Genomic DNA, 17,810 nt, shown 5'->3' with positions numbered 1-17,810 from the left:
TTTGGGGTCAGCCGCAAGAAACCGCTTTCCGGCGGGTAAAATAACAATTGTCGTCGTCTGGGTTACTAACCCACTATGATCCTGGAAAGCCTTTGCTCGTCACATGTGATGCATCCCCGCATGGTATTGGGGCCGTCCTGTCCCACAAGATGGAGAACGGGGCCGAGCGGCAGATAGCTTTCGCCTCCCGCACATTGACTGCAGCGGAAAAGAAGTACGCGCAGATCGAGAAGGAGGGCCTGGCAGTGGTCTTTGCGGTGAAACGTTTCCACCAGTACGTGTATGGCCGCCACATCACTATCGTGACTGATCAGAAGCCTCTGCTGGGACTTTTCAGAGAGGATAAGCCAATACCGCCCATTGCTTCCGCACGGATCCAGCGCTGGGCTTTGTTGCTCGCTGCCTACGAGTATTCTCTGGAGCACAAACCAGGAACGCAGATAGCGAATGCCGACGCACTGAGCCGATTGCCTTTATCGACCGGCCCCATGTTGACCCCCACGACCGGTGAGGTGGTTGCAACCTTAATTTTATGGACACCTTGCCTGTCACGGCATCACAGATCCGTGAGTGGACCCAGACGGAGCCAGTCCTATCAAAGGTTTGACACATAGTCCTGTATGGTGGGCAGCATAGACAGCTCCCAGGCGAGTTGCGGGCATTTTCCTCCAAGCTGTCAGAATTCAGTGTGGAAGACGGCATCCTCTTGTGGTGGACGCGTGTGATTGTCCCGGAAAAAGGACAGGAGCTGATACGAAGAGACTTGCACAATGGGCATCCAGGTGTGACCAAAATGAAAATGTTGGCCCGGAGTTATGTTTGGTGACCTGGCCTCGATGCTGACATTGAGAAGGCGGCCCAAAACTGCTCCATTTGTCAGGAGCATCAGAAGCTTCCGCCGGCCGCGCCCCTACATCACTGGGAATAGACTGGGCGCGCTTGCATGCGGATTTCGCCGGCCCTTTTCAAGGATCCATGTTCCTTTTATTAATCGACGCCCAGTCTAAATGGCTAGAGGTGCATGAGATGCTAGGCACAACGTCCTGCGCAACAATTGAGAAGATGCATTTGTCTTTTAGTACGCATGGCCTCCCCGAGGTGCTGGTCACGGATAACGACACTCCATTCTCCAGTGAGGAGTTTACGAGGTTCATGAAGATGAATGGCATACGCCATATCCACACTGCCCCTTACCACCTGGCTTCAAATGGGTTGGCGGAGCGTGCAGTGCAGACATTCAAACGAGGCCTAAAGAAGCAGTCTTCCAGGTCAATGGACACGAGACTGGCTCGCTTCTTGTTTTCGTATAGGACCACCCCCCATGCGGTGACTGGTTCCCGCAGAACTCCTAATGGGCTGGAGACTTCGCACCCGCCTTAGTATGGTTTTCCCAGACATTGGCGCAAAAGCACACCGCACACAAGAACGGCAGGGACAGGGTTTTCCTCGGCATCGGCTGATTCGGCAGTTTGCGCCCGGTGACCCAGTGCTCGTTCGCAATTTTGCTGGTGGTGCCTAGCGGGTCCCTGGCATAATCTTTCGCCAAATGGGCCCTATATCTTACCAGGTGCAAGCCCAGGGTCGTCTCCAGCGCAAACATGTAGACCACGTTCGGTCCAGAAGACTATCCCTTCCAAAGGTTCCCTGCCCCAGGAGCTCATTTCTACAGCCACAGAGACCAGAGACAATGGAAAGTAGTCCTCACAATCTCCCTCTGGTGCCTCACTCAAAGCCTGCGCAGGTCGTTACAGAAACGCGCGGAGATAGAGACGCCGAGATGACAGAGGCAGCAGACTCTGACTCCGAGATGGAGACACAGGACGCATCAGAGGGGGCATTCTCAGGCCCACAGGCCGTGGATGTACAACCGTTATGCCGTTCATCACGGAAGCGCCGGTCTCCGTCTCATTACACGCCGCCCGATCCAGCACCTCGTGCAAATGGTGTCCGGCCAGCGGAAAAACGAGTCCGACGCCCTCCTTCGCCAGGGTCTTCGGTGGATTCCTTGAACTTTGGGGGGGAGGGATGTTATAACCTGCCTGCTTACCACTGGCTGGGGACTAATAACAATCCCACAATCCTGTGGGAGTGTGAGCTTCCCCAATGAGGGGGGCAGAGAAATCATTAGTAAACTCCTAGTATAAATAAAGCTGGCCAGTTTGGAACCAACAGGAAGGAGTAAGCAGCAAGCAAAGTTGCTGCTGCTGTTGTATAGATATGTTATTGCAAATAAGTGTTATTTCTTTGTATCCTTGAAACTCGTGCTGGATTCTTCGTGGCCCTCACAAAACATAGTTACCTTTATTGAGATTAAGGACCCTGGTCTCAGAATCAATGACTTCACTATCCACCTTGATAAAGAATTTTATCATAGAATGGTCATTCATCCCCAAGGGTTCTCTCACGTAGATTGCCAACTAATCCTTTCTCATTGCAGAACACCCAGTCCAAGATGGTCTGTTCCTTTGGTTCAGAAAACCATCCCGTACATACTCCAGAAATTCCTCCTCTATTTTACTGTGACTAATTTGACTCACCGTGGGCGGGAGAGCAGAGAATCGGCGCCATTGGCGCCGGCGCAGTCGGCCGGCGCAGGTAGAGCGGCACCCCCAGCGATTCTCCGCCCAGGATGGGCCGCGCGACTGCGCAAAAAATCCGAGTGCCGCCGGCACCTTCCACGTGTGGTTTTACCCGCCGGGACCTCGGAATGCATGCATCCGGGAGCGGCCTGATGGGGGGGCGGGGGGGAGGGTGGGGGGGCTCCGACCCCGGGGGGAGAGCTCCGCTGTGGCCTGGCATCAAACTTCTTCACTCCTCCAAACCCATAGGCCTACCTTCTCCGTTTCAGCAACTAATTGCTGGCTCAAATGGAGAATAAGCGGACATTTTACGACCCAAAATTCAGCGCCAAACCTTCACCGATTCCGGGACCAGTGAGGTACTAGCAGCGGCGCCACTTCAGAGGGGGCGGAGCATGGCTGACCGGCGTCAAACCAGCACCGGCCACGATTTGGGCGTCGGAGTGGATTCTCCGCCCGATCGCCGATTACGATGTCGGCGTCAGGCAACGGAGAATCCCGTCCATGGCCTCTGCTACCTCGAAGGGCAAGGGCAACAGGCGCATGGGAAAACCACCATATGGAAGTTGCCCTCCAAGTCACACATCATCCTGACTTGGAAATCTAAACAGTTCCTTCACTGTCACTGGGTCAAAGTCCCAGAGCTCCCTTCATTATAGCACTGTGGATGCACTGCAACGGTTCAAGAAGGCGGCTGAACACTACCTTCACAAGGGCATTATGGAAGGGCAACAAATGTAGGCCTAGCCAGAGATGCCACATGCCATTAAAGTATTGTTAAAGTTGGCAGAGTTTATCCTGCACAGGCGAGAACCATCGCCTCTTAGCTGGATATTCTCTACCTGAATGGTTTGGAATGTTTGTCAACCAAAAAACAAATAGCAAAAACTGATGTAATAGCAAAAGACAAATTCACACATACACAAGTCTTCATGCTGTCATGGTGCTCTAGAATTGGTCTCACAATGTAAATACAGTACGTTATGTTTAAGAATCTCAACAGGGGACTTCCGGGTGCGGCGATGACCAGCTGAGTCGCACGTTTCGGCAGCTCCCGGTGAAACGGACTTTTGGGCTCTTGATAGGAGCCCCAACGGCAATTTCGACGGCTAAAAACACTGTGCGGTAAACCAGAAGGGAATCCCCCCTGGATACGGATGAAAAAAGGAGGAGAAAGTGGCCGGATTGCAGTGGATCCTTTAGAACAGCGGCAAGGAAGGCAAGCAAAAACCAAGATGGCGTCGGAAGGTGGCAGTTTAACATGGGGCCCTGAAGAACAAGAGTTCTTGAAATGCTGTGTGGAAGAGCTCAAAAAGGAAATGAAGAAAGAGCTGTTGGCCCCGATACTACAGGCGATCGAAGGGCTAAAGGAGGAACAAAAGACCCAGGAGCGGGAGCTTCGGGTCGTGAAGGCAAAGGCAGCCAAGAATGAGGACGACATACAGGGCCTGGTGGTGAAGACGGAGACGCATGAGGCACATCAGAAACGATGTGTGGAAAGGTTGGAGGCACTGGAGAACAACGCAAGGAGGAACAACCTGAGGATTCTTGGTCTTCCTGAAGGTGCGGAGGGAGCGGACGTCGGGGCATATGTGAGCACGATGCTGCACTCGTTAATGGGAGCGAAGGCCCCAGCGGGTCCGTTGGAGGTGGAGGGAGCATACCGAGTGATGGCGCGAGGACCGAGAGCAGGAGAAATTCCCAGAGCCATAGTGGTGAGATTCCTCCGTTTTAAGGATAGAGAAATGGTCCTTAGATGGGCAAAGAAAACTCGGAGCAGTAAATGGGAGAACGCGGTGATCCGCGTTTATCAAGACTGGAGTGCGGAGGTGGCGAGAAGGAGGGCGAGCTTTAATCAGGCCAAGGCGGTGCTTCATAAAAAGAAGATAACATTTGGAATGCTGCAACCGGCAAGACTGTGGGTCACATATCGAGGGAGGCACCACTACTTTGAGACGGCGGATGAAGCGTGGACTTTTATTGTGGAAGAAAAACTGGAATGAGCGGGTTATTAAAAAGAACGTTTGAACAAAGTGGTGGGGCGAATGTGGGGGGCGAAGAGGGGGATTAAAAAGGGGGGAAAGAGGAGTTTTATGTACTAATCCTGCGATGTGGTAACTTTTCTCTCTTCCACAGGTGGTGATGGGGGGAGGAGGGGAGGTGGAGGAGATGGGGCGTTGGCCATTGGGGGCGGGGCCAAGGGAGAAGCGCGGGCTTGGTTCCCGCGCTATGATAATCATGGCGGGAATAGAGAAGCAGGAAGGAGGGGGCGTCGCACGGTGCGAGCCGAGGTCACGGGGGGAAGCCGAGGTCGGCCAGAGTTTGCTGACTTCTGGGAGCAACATGGGGGGAGTAATTACGCTAGCGGGGGATCTAGCGGGGGGGGGTGGGTGGGAGGGGGAATTACTGGGTTGCTGCTGCTGGGGAGAGGGGGGAGCTGGTATGGGAGGGGATGGGGGGGGGGCACCGCCTGGGGGAGATACAGCTGCGTGGGAACCGGGTGAGGAGCTGGAAAAAGGTGATGGCTAATCGACAAGCGGGGGGGGGGGGGGGGGGGGGGGGGGGGCGGGGGGGTAGGAAGCCCCCCAGCCCGGCTGATCACGTGGAACGTGAGAGGGCTGAACGGGCCGATAAAGAGGGCACGGGTACTCGCACACCTTAAGAAACTTAAGGCAGATGTGGTTATGTTACAGGAAACGCACCTGTAACTGATAGACCAGGTTAGGCTACGCAAAGGATGGGTGGGGCAGGTGTTCCATTCGGGGCTAGATGCGAAAAACAGGAGGGTGGCTATATTAGTGGGGAAGCGGGTAATGTTCGAGGCAAAGACTATAATGGCGGATAACGGGGGCAGATACGTGATGGTGAGTGGCAAACTACAGGGGGAGACGGTGGTTTCGGTAAACGTATATGCCCCGAACTGGGATGATGCCAATTTTATGAGGCGGATGCTAGGACGCATTCCGGACCTAGAGATGGGAAAGCTGATAATGGGGGGAGATTTTAATACGGTGTTGGAACCAGGGCTGGATAGGTCGAAGTCCAGGACTGGAAGGAGGCCGGCAGCAGCCAAGGTACTTAAAGATTTTATGGAGCAGATGGGAGGTGTAGACCCGTGGAGACTTAGCAGACCTAGGAGTAAGGAGTTCTCGTTTTTCTCCTATGTCCATAAAGTCTACTCGCGAATAGACTTTTTTGTGCTGGGAAGGGCGTTGATCCCGAAGGTGAGGGGAACGGAGTATACGGCTATAGCCATTTCGGATCACGCTCCACACTGGGTAGACTTGGAGATAGGGGAGGAAACAGAAGGGCGCCCACCCTGGAGAATGGACATGGGACTAATGGCAGATGAGGGGGTGTGTCTAAGGGTGAGGGGGTGCATTGAAAAGTACTTGGAACTCAATGATAATGGGGAGGTCCAGGTGGGAGTGGTCTGGGAGGCGTTGAAGGCGGTGGTTAGAGGGGAGCTGATATCAATAAGGGCACATAAAGGGAAGCAGGAGAGTAAGGAACTGGAGCAGTTGCTGCAAGAACTTTTGAGGGTGGACAGACAACATGCGGAAGCACCGGAGGAGGAACTGTACAGGGAAAGGCAAAGGCTACATGTAGAATTTGACTTGCTGACTACGGGCACTGCAGAGGCACAATGGAGGAAGGCACAGGGTGTACAGTACGAATATGGGGAGAAGGCGAGCAGGTTGCTGGCACACCAATTGAGGAAAAGGGGAGCAGCGAGGGAAATAGGGGGAGTGAGGGATGAGGAAGGAGAGATGGAGCGGGGAGCGGAGAGAGTGAATGGAGTGTTCAAGACATTTTATAAAAAATTATATGAAGCTCAACCCCCGGATGGGAGGGAGAGAATGAGGGGCTTCTTGGATCGGCTGGAATTTCCCAAGGTGGAAGAGCAGGAAAGGGTGGGACTGGGAGCACAGATCGAGGTAGAAGAAGTGGTGAAAGGAATTAGGAGCATGCAGGCGGGAAAGGCCCCGGGACCGGATGGATTCCCAGTCGAATTCTATAGAAAATATGTGGACTTGCTCGCCCCGGTATTGACGAGGACCTTTAATGAGGCAAAGGAAAGGGGACAACTGCCCCCGACTATGTCTGAAGCAACGATATCGCTTCTCTTAAAGAAGGAAAAGGACCCGCTACAATGCGGGTCCTATAGACCTATTTCCCTCCTAAATGTAGATGCCAAGATCCTGGCCAAGGTAATGGCAATGAGAATAGAGGAATGTGTCCGGTGGTCCACGAGGACCAAACTGGGTTTGTGAAGGGGAGACAGCTGAACACGAATATACGGAGGCTGTTAGGGGTAATGATGATGGCCCCACCAGAGGGGGAAACGGAGATAGTAGTGGCGATGGATGCCAAGAAAGCATTTGATAGAGTGGAGTGGGATTATTTGTGGGAGGTGTTGAGGAGATTTGGTTTTGGAGAGGGGTATGTTAGATGGGTGCAGCTGTTGTATAGGGCCCCGATGGCAAGCGTGGTCACGAATGGAGGGGGATCTGCATATTTTCGGCTCCATAGAGGGACAAGGCAGGGATGCCCTCTGTCCCCATTATTGTTTGCACTGGCGATTGAGCCCCTGGCGATAGCGTTGAGGGGTTCCAAGAAGTGGAGGGGAGTACTTAGAGGAGGAGAAGAGCACCGGGTATCTTTGTATGCGGACGATTTGCTACTATACGTGGCAGACCCGGCGGAGGGGATGCCAGAAATAATGCGGATACTTGGGGAGTTTGGGGATTTTTCAGGGTATAAATTGAACATGGGGAAAAGTGAGTTGTTTGTGGTGCATACAGGGGAGCAGAGTAGAGAAATAGAGGACCTACCGTTGAGGAAGGTAACAAGGGACTTTCGTTACCTGGGGATCCAGATAGCCAAGAATTGGGGCACATTGCATAGGTTAAATTTAACGCGGTTGGTGGAACAAATGGAGGAGGATTTCAAGAGATGGGATATGGTATCCCTGTCACTGACAGGGAGGGTGCAGGCGGTTAAGATGGTGGTCCTCCCGAGATTCCTCTTTGTGTTTCAGTGCCTCCCGGTGGTGATCACGAAGGCTTTTTTTAAAAGGATTGAAAAGAGCATCATGGGTTTTGTGTGGGCCGGGAAGACCCCGAGAGTGAGGAAGGGATTCTTACAGCGTAGCAGGGATAGGGGGGTGCTGGCACTACCGAGCCTAAGTGAGTATTATTGGGCTGCTAATATTTCAATGGTGAGTAAGTGGATGGGAGAGGAGGAGGGAGCGGCGTGGAAGAGATTAGAGAGGGCGTCCTGTAGGGGGACTAGCCTACAGGCTATGGTGACGGCCCCATTGCCGTTCACACCGAGGAACTACACCACAAGCCCGGTGGTGGTGGCTACACTGAAGATTTGGGGACAGTGGAGACGGCATAGGGGAAAGACTGGAGCCTTGGGGGGGTCCCCGATAAGAAACAACCATAGGTTTGCCCCAGGGGGAATGGATGGGGGATATGGAATGTGGCAAAGAGCAGGAATAACGCAACTGAAAGATCTGTTTGTGGATGGGAAGTTCGCGAGTCTGGGAGCGCTGACCGAGAAATATGGGTTGCCCCAAGGGAATGCATTCAGGTATATGCAACTGAGGGCTTTTGCGAGGCAACAGGTGAGGGAATTCCCGCAGCTCCCGACACAAGAGGTGCAGGACAGAGTGATCTCAAAGACATGGGTGGGGGATGGTAAGGTGTCAGATATATATAGGGAAATGAGGGACGAAGGGGAGACTATGGTAGATGAACTAAAAGGGAAATGGGAAGAAGAGCTGGGGGAGGAGATCGAGGAGGGGCTGTGGGCAGATGCCCTAAGCAGGGTAAACACGTCGTCCTCGTGTGCCAGGCTAAGCCTGATTCAGTTTAAGGTATTACACAGGGCGCATATAACTGGAGCACGGCTCAGTAAATTTTTTGGGGTGGAGGATAGGTGTGCGAGGTGCTCGAGAAGCCCAGCGAATCATACCCATATGTTTTGGTCATGCCCGGCACTACAGGGGTTTTGGATGGGGGTGACAAAGGTGCTTTCAAAAGTAGTGGGGGTCCGGGTCGAACCAAGCTGGGGGTTGGCTATATTTGGGGTTGCACAAGAGCCGGGAGTGCAGGAGGCGAGAGAGGCCGATGTTTTGGCCTTTGCGTCCCTAGTAGCCCGGCGCAGGATATTGTTAATGTGGAAAGAAGCCAAGCCCCCGGGGGTGGAGACCTGGATAAATGACATGGCAGGGTTTATAAAGCTAGAGCGGATTAAGTTCGTTCTAAGGGGGTCGGCTCAAGGGTTCACCAGGCGGTGGCAACCGTTCGTCGAATACCTCGCAGAAAGATAGATGGAATGGAAAAAAGAAGGCAGCAGCAGCAGCCCAGGATCGGGGGGGGGGGAGGGGTGGGGGGGGGGAGGGGTGGGGGGGGGGGAGGAGGAACCAGAAGGGCTCTCAGGCTTGTTAATATATACTGTATAATATGTATAGGTCGTTGCGACAGATAATTATATATTGGACTGTTAAATTATATTTTTGGAGAGATGGGAATAGAAGGATACGGACCCAGGAAGTGTAGAAGATTGTAGTTTAGTCGGGCAGCATGGTCGGCACGGGCTTGGAGGGCCGAAGGGCCTGTTCCTGTGCTGTACATTTCTTTGTTCTTTGTTCTTTTGTTGAGAGTGTTACTTGTGATAAGGCAGTTGCCAATTAGGGTTAGTTTTCATTTTTGTTATTTATTATTTATTCATTTTTTGTTTATAAAATAGGTCATTGTTATTTGTGTTGTTATAATATTGTGTAAAGGATGCACAATGTACTGTGTTGGTTGACCAAAAATTTTCAATAAAATATTTATTAAAAAAAAAGAATCTCAACAGTAAAAGTAAAAATAAACATTTTTATGGACTGTCACATCAACTGCTTGGAAGTCGATGGTCCAATGGAATACAAATGGAGCTAAATATCGAGTAGGACATTGTTAAGTTTCCTTCTCTTTAACTGTAGAATAGTTTAAAAAAGAAAAATCAGGGGAAAATGACAAGATTTCTAACAAATGTGTTTACTTCTTTCCTGAAATCATTTGGATCGTGACAAGGTGACAGAAGAGTTAATGGCAAACTTCTCCTTGGCAATAAAAAGTGCAAGTGATTTGATAAAATTAGAACAAGCGTCAGTACTTCTGGATCATCTGACTAGTGCCAGCAATAATATGACATTTTCAGTTCAGGTAAGCAGGATTCAGCATGTTTGGTAATTGTAAAGTGCCAAATTTAAATAGGAATTTATTAACTTCAATATTGTAATTATGTTCAAGGTATTTCGATAACCTTTGCCTCCAGCAAAATCGTTTCCCATTAAAGGCTTGGCCAAGCAAGATAGGATTGGCTAGGATTTTAAAAAAGTGCTTGTACATGTCTATTCGCTGCAAAGTTGCATCAGTTGTGTGGTTGTGGTAAACCACTGTTGCACCTGTATTAGGTGATGTAAGGTAGGACCTGTACTACAGGTTCACCGGTAGTCCCTGCCTGCTGGCTCCTCCCAGTAGGCAGAGTATAAATATGCGTGTCCTCCATTCAGCAGCTATTTCGCCAGCTGCTGTGGGAGGTCACACGTCTTAGAGTAATAAAGCCTCAATTGTATCCAACTCTAGTCTTTGTTCAATTGATCGTGCATCAGTGGTGAAGTCAGGTATGATGGGGCAACAGACCAAAGTTTTAACCCAGCCCAGGCTGAGTAGATGAAGAGTCCTCAGTGAAGGGTTTGTGCACCAGGAGCCTGGATGCCGTCCCCTGTGAACGTGCAGCAGCATAAAAAGCACTGCTGTAAGCTATAATTGGTATTCATGGCCCAATATTCCTAATTCCTCTCCCAAAAAATAGAATTAATGCCTGTTTGTTTGTGAAATTAGTGAGTCTTTAATAACATGGCTAGGTCATATGACATTGAAATGTACAATTTTTAAGGTATTAAAATTCAATCAAAATGGGAAGCAATCATGACCAGCCTGCAGAGAAAATCCATCCTTCAACAACTAACAAGGCACTTAACTATTTGGCATTTATAGTGTTTGCATTGGAAGATTGCATGGATAGTTTTAGTGTTTAAGCATAGCCCCTAAATATGCAAAGAGGTGATAAGTATTCAAGCAAGGCAATACATTACTGACCAAATTAATACTGGGCTGAATTTTCGGGACACCAAAGCCAGCAACAGAGCAGGGGGAGGGCCCATTAAACACTGGCATTGGGCGTTGTGTCAATTTCCAGGTCCGGATTCCAGTGGGGTGCGATGATGCTGAATAGAGACATGCTCCTGCTGCATGAGGAGGTAGCCTGCTCCTGCCACCCTCCTGGACTAGAACCTCCCTCCTCCCTCTCCAAACCTCCAACGTTAAATGTAGGTTGGCATCAATGAAACCTGGGGCAGGCCTGTTCCAGGTTGCGGGCCTCCAGCTCCCCTAGCACATCTCACTTCCTTCTAGTGCAGTAGTAGGCTTTGGCACAATTAGCAAATCTCTCTTTCAGGATAATCAGCTGCCTCCGTGATGGCTATCTCAGGATGCCTAAAGGTGTCCCACACTTCAGTTGTCCATCTCCATCCCCAATGGCTCTAAATGGACAGAAAACCTGTCTTTAAACCAATTGTGAGCTCACTCCATTTGAAAATTTGATCTTTAGTCAGAGGAAGATTCCTGACCTGAAAACAGACCCGGCTTATGGCCGGGATTTTCCTTCCTGGCCGGGATTTTCCCGTGCTGCCAGTTGGGGTAATTGTCGCAGGTGGGACGGACGATTTGACGGAGTCGTTGACTTTTGGCAGTCATTTCTGGTTCCTTGGCGGGTGGGACGGGAAAAAGATGGCTTCTGTTTTGGTGACAAAAATTCTTATGGCTCAAAGGATCTAGCTCAAAAGTTGGTGAAGGCTGCTTACATATAAAGAAGAGCACCAAGACTAGGTTCACTCTGAAATGTCAGCACAGAACTTTGCTTACAGATTTTTTTGGCATTATTTAGAAGTATCTTGACCACTCGCTTACAAACAGTAAAAGGTGAATGAAGTTCTAGAATCTCAACAGTTAATCTAGAAAATGAAAAGGACAACAGGATTTAAGTATTTATTCAATGTGATGGTTCTCATTTCTTTTTACTTATTTGGACTCTTCAACTTTCTGTGCAGGTAAAAGCCAGTGAAGTGCTTCTGTCACTGTGCGCACAGTTGTTGTATCTCCAAGATAAAGGCGATAACTCCACTGAAAAAGTAGCCTCAGCTGCCAATTCTCTGTTTCATACAGCTGATCAATTGTTAGACGTTTTGGAGTCAAAACCTGGAGCCACTAGCAGCACCACTGAAATGGTAAATTATCTACGCGAGTACCGCTCACACTGTCGAGATGGAAAGTATATGCAGGAATACAAACACACAATAAATAAAAATGAATTCATATGTTCAGTCCTTCTCTCATGCTGAAACACCCCAAAATGTTTCACACGATGAACTACTTTTAAAATGCAGGGGCTGACATTTTGTCAAAATGCGATATACGTCAATATGAATTCATCTTTCTTACTTTAGATATCCTCGAATGGATGATTCAATGAGAACATCGGAAAATGCTGCACTTTTGAGTATCTTAAGTAACAGCTACAAGATAAAAGTGCATTTACATAATAGCTAAAGTTAAACTTAACTATCTGAATGATTTATTTTTATTCCATGGAATGCAGCGTGTCATCCAGCCAAACACCCACAGAAGTGTTTCTGTAAAACTATTACCCCAAAACTGTAATTACCAAACCATTAATCACCAGAGTACCTCTGACCCAGCGCCCAATCCATCAATCACTGGAGTACCTCTGACCCAGCGCCCAATCCATCAATCACTGGATCACCTCTGACCCAGCGCCCATTCCATCAATCACTGGAGTACCTCTGACCCAGCACCCAATCCATCAATCACTGGAGTACCTCTGACCCAGCGCCCAATCCATCAATCACTGGATCACCTCTGACCCAGCGCCCAATCCATCAATCACTGGAGTACCTCTGACCCAGCGCCCAATCCATCAATCACTGGAGTACCTCTGACCCAGCGCCCAATCCATCAATCACTGGATCACCTCTGACCCAGCGCCCAATCCATCAATCACTGGAGTACCTCTGACCCAGCGCCCAATCCATCAATCACTGGATCACCTCTGACCCAGCGCCCAATCCATCAATCACTGGATCACCTCTGACCCAGCGCCCATTCCATCAATCACTGGATCATCTCTGACCCAGCGCCCAATCCATCAATCACTGGAGTACCTCTGACCCAGCGCCCAATCCATCAATCACTGGATCACCTCTGACCCAGCGCCCAATCCATCAATCACTGGAGTACCTCTGACCCAGCGCCCAATCCATCAATCACTGGATCACCTCTGACCCAGCGCCCAATCCATCAATCACTGGATCACCTCTGACCCAGCGCCCATTCCATCAATCACTGGATCATCTCTGACCCAGCGCCCAATCCATCAATCACTGGAGTACCTCTGACCCAGCGCCCAATCCATCAATCACTGGATCATCTCTGACCCAGCGCCCAATCCATCAATCACTGGATCACCTCTGACCCAGCGCCCAATCCATCAATCACTGGATCATCTCTGACCCAGCGCCCAATCCATCAATCACTGGATCACCTCTGACCCAGCGCCCAATCCATCAATCACTGGATCACCTCTGACCCAGCGCCCATTCCATCAATCACTGGATCACCTCTGACCCAGCGCCCAATCCATCAATCACTGGACCACCTCTGACCCAGCGCCCAATCCATCAATCACTAGATCATCTCTGACCCAGCGCCCAATCTATCAATCACTGGAGTACCTCTGACCCAGCACCCATTCCATCAATCACTGGATCACCTCTGACCCAGCGCCAACCCATCATTCACTGGAGTACCTCTGATCCAGTGCCCAATCCATCAATCACTGGATCACCTCTGACCAAGGGCCCAATCCATCAATCACTGGATCACGCTGACCCAGCGCCCAATCCATCAATCACTGGAGTACCTCTGACCCAGCGCCCAATCCATCAATCACTGGAGTACCTCTGACCCAGCGCCCAATCCATCAATCACTGGAGTACCTCTGACCCAGCGCCCAATCCATCAATCACTGGAGTACCTCTGACCCAGCGCCCAATCCATCAATCACTGGAGTATCTCTGACCCAGCGCCCAATCCATCAATCACTGGAGTATCTCTGACCCAGCACCAACCCATCATTCATTGAATTACCTCTGCCGAAGTCCAGCATTGATTCTACTTTTGGCAGGCTCATTACTTGAACTTGTGAGCCTTTGCTGACAGTAAAATCAGCAATTTCAAATTTCCAGCCCTTTGATGATCTGAACTGGCTGAGCGTCCCAGAAAATGAGAAGTTTGATAAACACCATCACATATCAATGGATCGTCTCTGTTACTTGCTTCCATTTAATTATGTTCACATATAAATATAAATTCTGACCCAGAACAAATCCATCTCAGTCCAAAGATGTGCAGGTTAGGTGGATTGGCCATGCTAAATTGTCCCTGCGTGGGATTACAGAATAGGGTGGGGGATTGAGCCTAAATAGGGTGCTCTTTCAGCGGGATCATGCAGACTTGATGGGCCGCATTGCCTCCTTCTGCATTGTAGGAATTCTATGATTCTTTGATCTGTTTCAAGATATATAAAGGCAGAAAATAAATTCTTGAATCTCCAAAATAACACAAGAATTAATTGTGAGTTCAGGATTCAGATCTACTAGAAATGTCCTAAATTCAGTCCATTCAAGTCTATTTTGGGGGGATAGTTTGGATATCTGAGGTTATTTCCCACAATGTTGTCCATTTGGGTCCTCCATTATTTTCTGCAGGTAAGAATCAATTAAGGACTTCCGGTTGTGGCTATGCGGAGCTAAGCCACACGATTCGGCAGCTCCCGCCATCACGGACTTTCGTGCTCGTTAGAGGAGCCCCAACGGAATTCTTTTTGAAGACAATCCGTGGGGAAGGGAAGAAAGAGGTCTCCCTTCAACTTTTATGGACCGGACCAGAAGTGAAACGGCCAAAAAAGCGGCATTGGATCAACGGGAGAAGCGAGGGAAGAAAAGCAAAATGGCGGTGGCCGGGGACAAAGCGGAGTGCGGGCCGGAGCTGCAGGAGTTCATCAAGCGCTGCTTCAAGGAGCTGCGGAAGGAGATGCTGGCGCCTATGCTGTCGGCGATTGAAGGACTAGGGATGACCCAGAAGGCCCACGAGGTAAAGATCCAGGAGGTACAGAAAAGAGTCAGTGAGAATGAGGACGAGATCTTGGGCCTGGCTGTGAGAGTGGAGGAGCACGAGGCGCTGCACAAGAGGTGGGCGGGAAGATTTGAAGACCTGGAGAACAGGTCGAGGAGAAAGAACCTGCGGATCCTGGGTCTCCCTGAAGGAATGGAGGGGGCCGATGCCGGGGCATACGCGAGCACGATGCTCGGGGCGATGATGGGCGTGGAGGCCCCTTCGAGGCCGCTGGAGCTGGATGGGGCACACCGGGTGCTGGCGAGGAGGCCCAAGGCAAACGAGCCGCCAAGGGCGATGGTGGTGAGATTTCACCGTTTCACAGACAGAGAGAGGGTCCTGAAATGGACCAAGAAGGAGCGGAGCAGCAAGTGGGACAATGCAGAGATCTGAATATACCCGGACTGGAGCACGGAGGTTGCAAAGAGGAGAGCGGGTTTCAACCGGGCCAAGGCGGTGTTGCACCGGAAAGGAGTGAGATTCGGAATGCTGCAGCCAGTGCAACTGTGGGTCACACACAGGGATCAAAACTATTATTTCGAAACGCCTGAAGAGGCGTGGACCTTCATACAAACCGAAAAGTTGGACTCAAACTGAGGGTTTGTGAGGGTGGGGGGGATGTTTGAGGTTTGATGTGTGATTGTTGTATATAGGGGGTCTAACACGCGCAGGAAATGTTACATGGGTTGGGGGAGAGAGACAAGGCCGCGACAGGAGCTGCGCCAGAGGGGGCGGGGTAGGCTTTGGAAAGCACGTGCACAAAGCCTACTCCCGGATAGATTTCTTTGTTATGGGCAGGGCGCTCATCCCGAGGGTGGAGGGGACGGAGTATTCGGCCATAGCCGTTTCGGATCACGCCCCGCGCTGGGTGGAACTGGAGCTGGGAGAGGAGAGGGACCAACGCCCGCTGTGGCGGCTGGATGTGGGACTGCTGGCGGACGAGGTGGTGTGTGGGAAGGTGAGGGGGTGCATCGAAAGGTACTTGGAGGCCAACGACAACAGGGAGGTGTGGGTGGGGGTGGTTGGGAGGCGTTGAAGGCGGTGATCACGGGAGAGTTAATCTCCATCAGGGCTCATAGAGAGAAGACAGAGGGCATGGAAAGGGAGAGGTTTGTGGGGGAGATTTTAAGAGTGGACAGGAGATTCGCAGAGGCACCTGAGGAGTGATTACTTTGGGAAAGACGACGGCTCCAGACGGAGTTTGATCTGTTGACCACAGGGAAGGCAGAGGCACAGTGGAGGAAGGCGCAGGGGGCGACCTACGAGTCTGGGGAAAAGGCGAGTCGGATGCTGGCACACCAGCTCCGTAAGAGGATGGCAGCGAGGGAAATAAGGGGAGTCAAGGATGGAAGGGGAGCCACGGTGCGGAGTGCGACGAAAATAAACAAGGTATTCAAGGCCTTCTATGAAGAGCTGTACAGATCCCAGCCCCCAGCGGGGGAAGAGGGGATGAGACGATTCCTAGCCCAACTGAGATTCCCGAGGGTGGAGGAGCAAGAGGTGGCTGGTTTGGGGGCACCAATTGGGTTGGAGGAGCTGAGCAAGGGTTTGGGGAGCATGCAGGCAGGGAAGGCCCCGGGACCGGATGGATTCCCGGTGGAGTTCTACAGGAAGTACGTAGACCTGTTGGCCCCACTACTAGTGAGGACCTTTAATGAGGCAAGAGAGGAGGGGACCCTGCCCCCGACAATGTTGGAAGCGACGATTGCTTTGATCCTAAAGCGGGTCAAGGACCCACTGCAATGAGGATCGTACAGGCCGATCTCGCTCCTCAATGTGGATGCTAAGTTGCTGGCAAAGGTGCTGGCGATGAGGATTGAGGACTGTGTCCCGGGGGTGATCCACGAGGACCAGGCGGGATTTGTAAAGGGCAGGCAATTAAACACCAATGTGCGGCGGCTCTTAAACGCGATAATGATGCCGTCGGAGGAGGGAGAGGCGGAGATAGTGGCAGCTATGAACGTGGAGAAGGCCTTTGACCGAGTGGAGTGGGAGTACCTCTGGGAGGTGCTGCGTAGGTTTGGGTTCAGGGGAGGGTTTATCAGTTGGGTTAAGCTCCTTTACAGAGACCCGGTGGCGAGTGTAGTGACGAACCGGCGGAGGTCGGAGTACTTTTGGCTGTACCGAGGGACGAGGCAGGAGTGCCCTCTGTCCCCCCTGTTGTTTGTATTGGCGATCGAACCCTTGGCCATGTCATTGAGGGAGTCTAGGAAATGGAGGGGGGTGGTCCGAGGGGGAGAAGAGCATCGGGTGTCGCTTTATGCGGATGACCTGTTGCTGTATGTGGCGGATCCAATGGAGGGGATGGTGGAGGTCATGCAGACTCTAAGGAAGTTTGGGGAGTTTTCGGGCTATAAGCTCAATATAGGGAAGAGTGAGCTTTTTGTACTACAGGCAGGGGACCAAGAAAGGGGGATAGGGGATCTACCACTGAGGAGGGCGGAGGGGAGCTTTCGGTACCTGGGGATCCAGATAGCCAGGAGTTGGGGGGCCCTACATAAACTGAATCTGACGAGGTTGGTGGAGCAAATGGAGGAGGACTTCAAAGGATGGGACATGTTACCGCTCTTGCTAGCGGTAGTGTGCAGTCGGTCAAAATGGTGGTCCTTCCGAGGTTTCTGTTTGTGTTTCAGTGCCTTCCCATCGTGATCACCAAGGCCTTTTTTAAGAGAGTAGGTAGGAGTATTATGGGGTTTGTGTGGGCGAATAGGACCCCAAGGGTAAGGAGAGGGTTCCTGGAACACAGTAGGGACCGAGGAGGGTTGGCGCTGCCAAACCTAGGGAGCTACTACTGGGCAGCAAATGTGGCGATGATCCGCAAGTGGGTGATGGAGGGAGAGGGGGCGGCATGGAAGAGGATGGAGATGACGTCCTGTAAAGGAACGAGCCTGGGGGCATTGGTGATGGCACCGCTGCCGCT

The 17,810-nt window shown here is 51.2% G+C and overlaps 1 protein-coding gene across 4 annotated transcripts in view; it reads left to right on the top strand.

Annotated features, from left to right (window-relative positions):
- Positions 1–17,810, top strand: part of LOC140430486 (polycystin-1-like protein 2) — a 151,494-nt gene that overhangs the window by 10,419 nt on the left and 123,265 nt on the right. For all 4 annotated transcript variants that reach the window (XM_072517981.1, XM_072517983.1, XM_072517980.1 and 1 more), the window contains 2 exons: positions 9,668–9,799; positions 11,749–11,925. In XM_072517981.1, the coding sequence (XP_072374082.1) occupies positions 9,668–9,799; positions 11,749–11,925 (309 nt within the window). The remainder of the gene's footprint in view (positions 1–9,667; positions 9,800–11,748; positions 11,926–17,810) is intronic.

Source organism: Scyliorhinus torazame, chromosome 10, assembly GCF_047496885.1.
Source record: "Scyliorhinus torazame isolate Kashiwa2021f chromosome 10, sScyTor2.1, whole genome shotgun sequence".
Classification (NCBI taxonomy): Eukaryota; Metazoa; Chordata; class Chondrichthyes; order Carcharhiniformes; family Scyliorhinidae; genus Scyliorhinus; species Scyliorhinus torazame.
The sequence above is the reverse complement of the archived record's forward strand: the minus strand, read 5'-3'. Positions and strand labels throughout refer to the sequence as shown.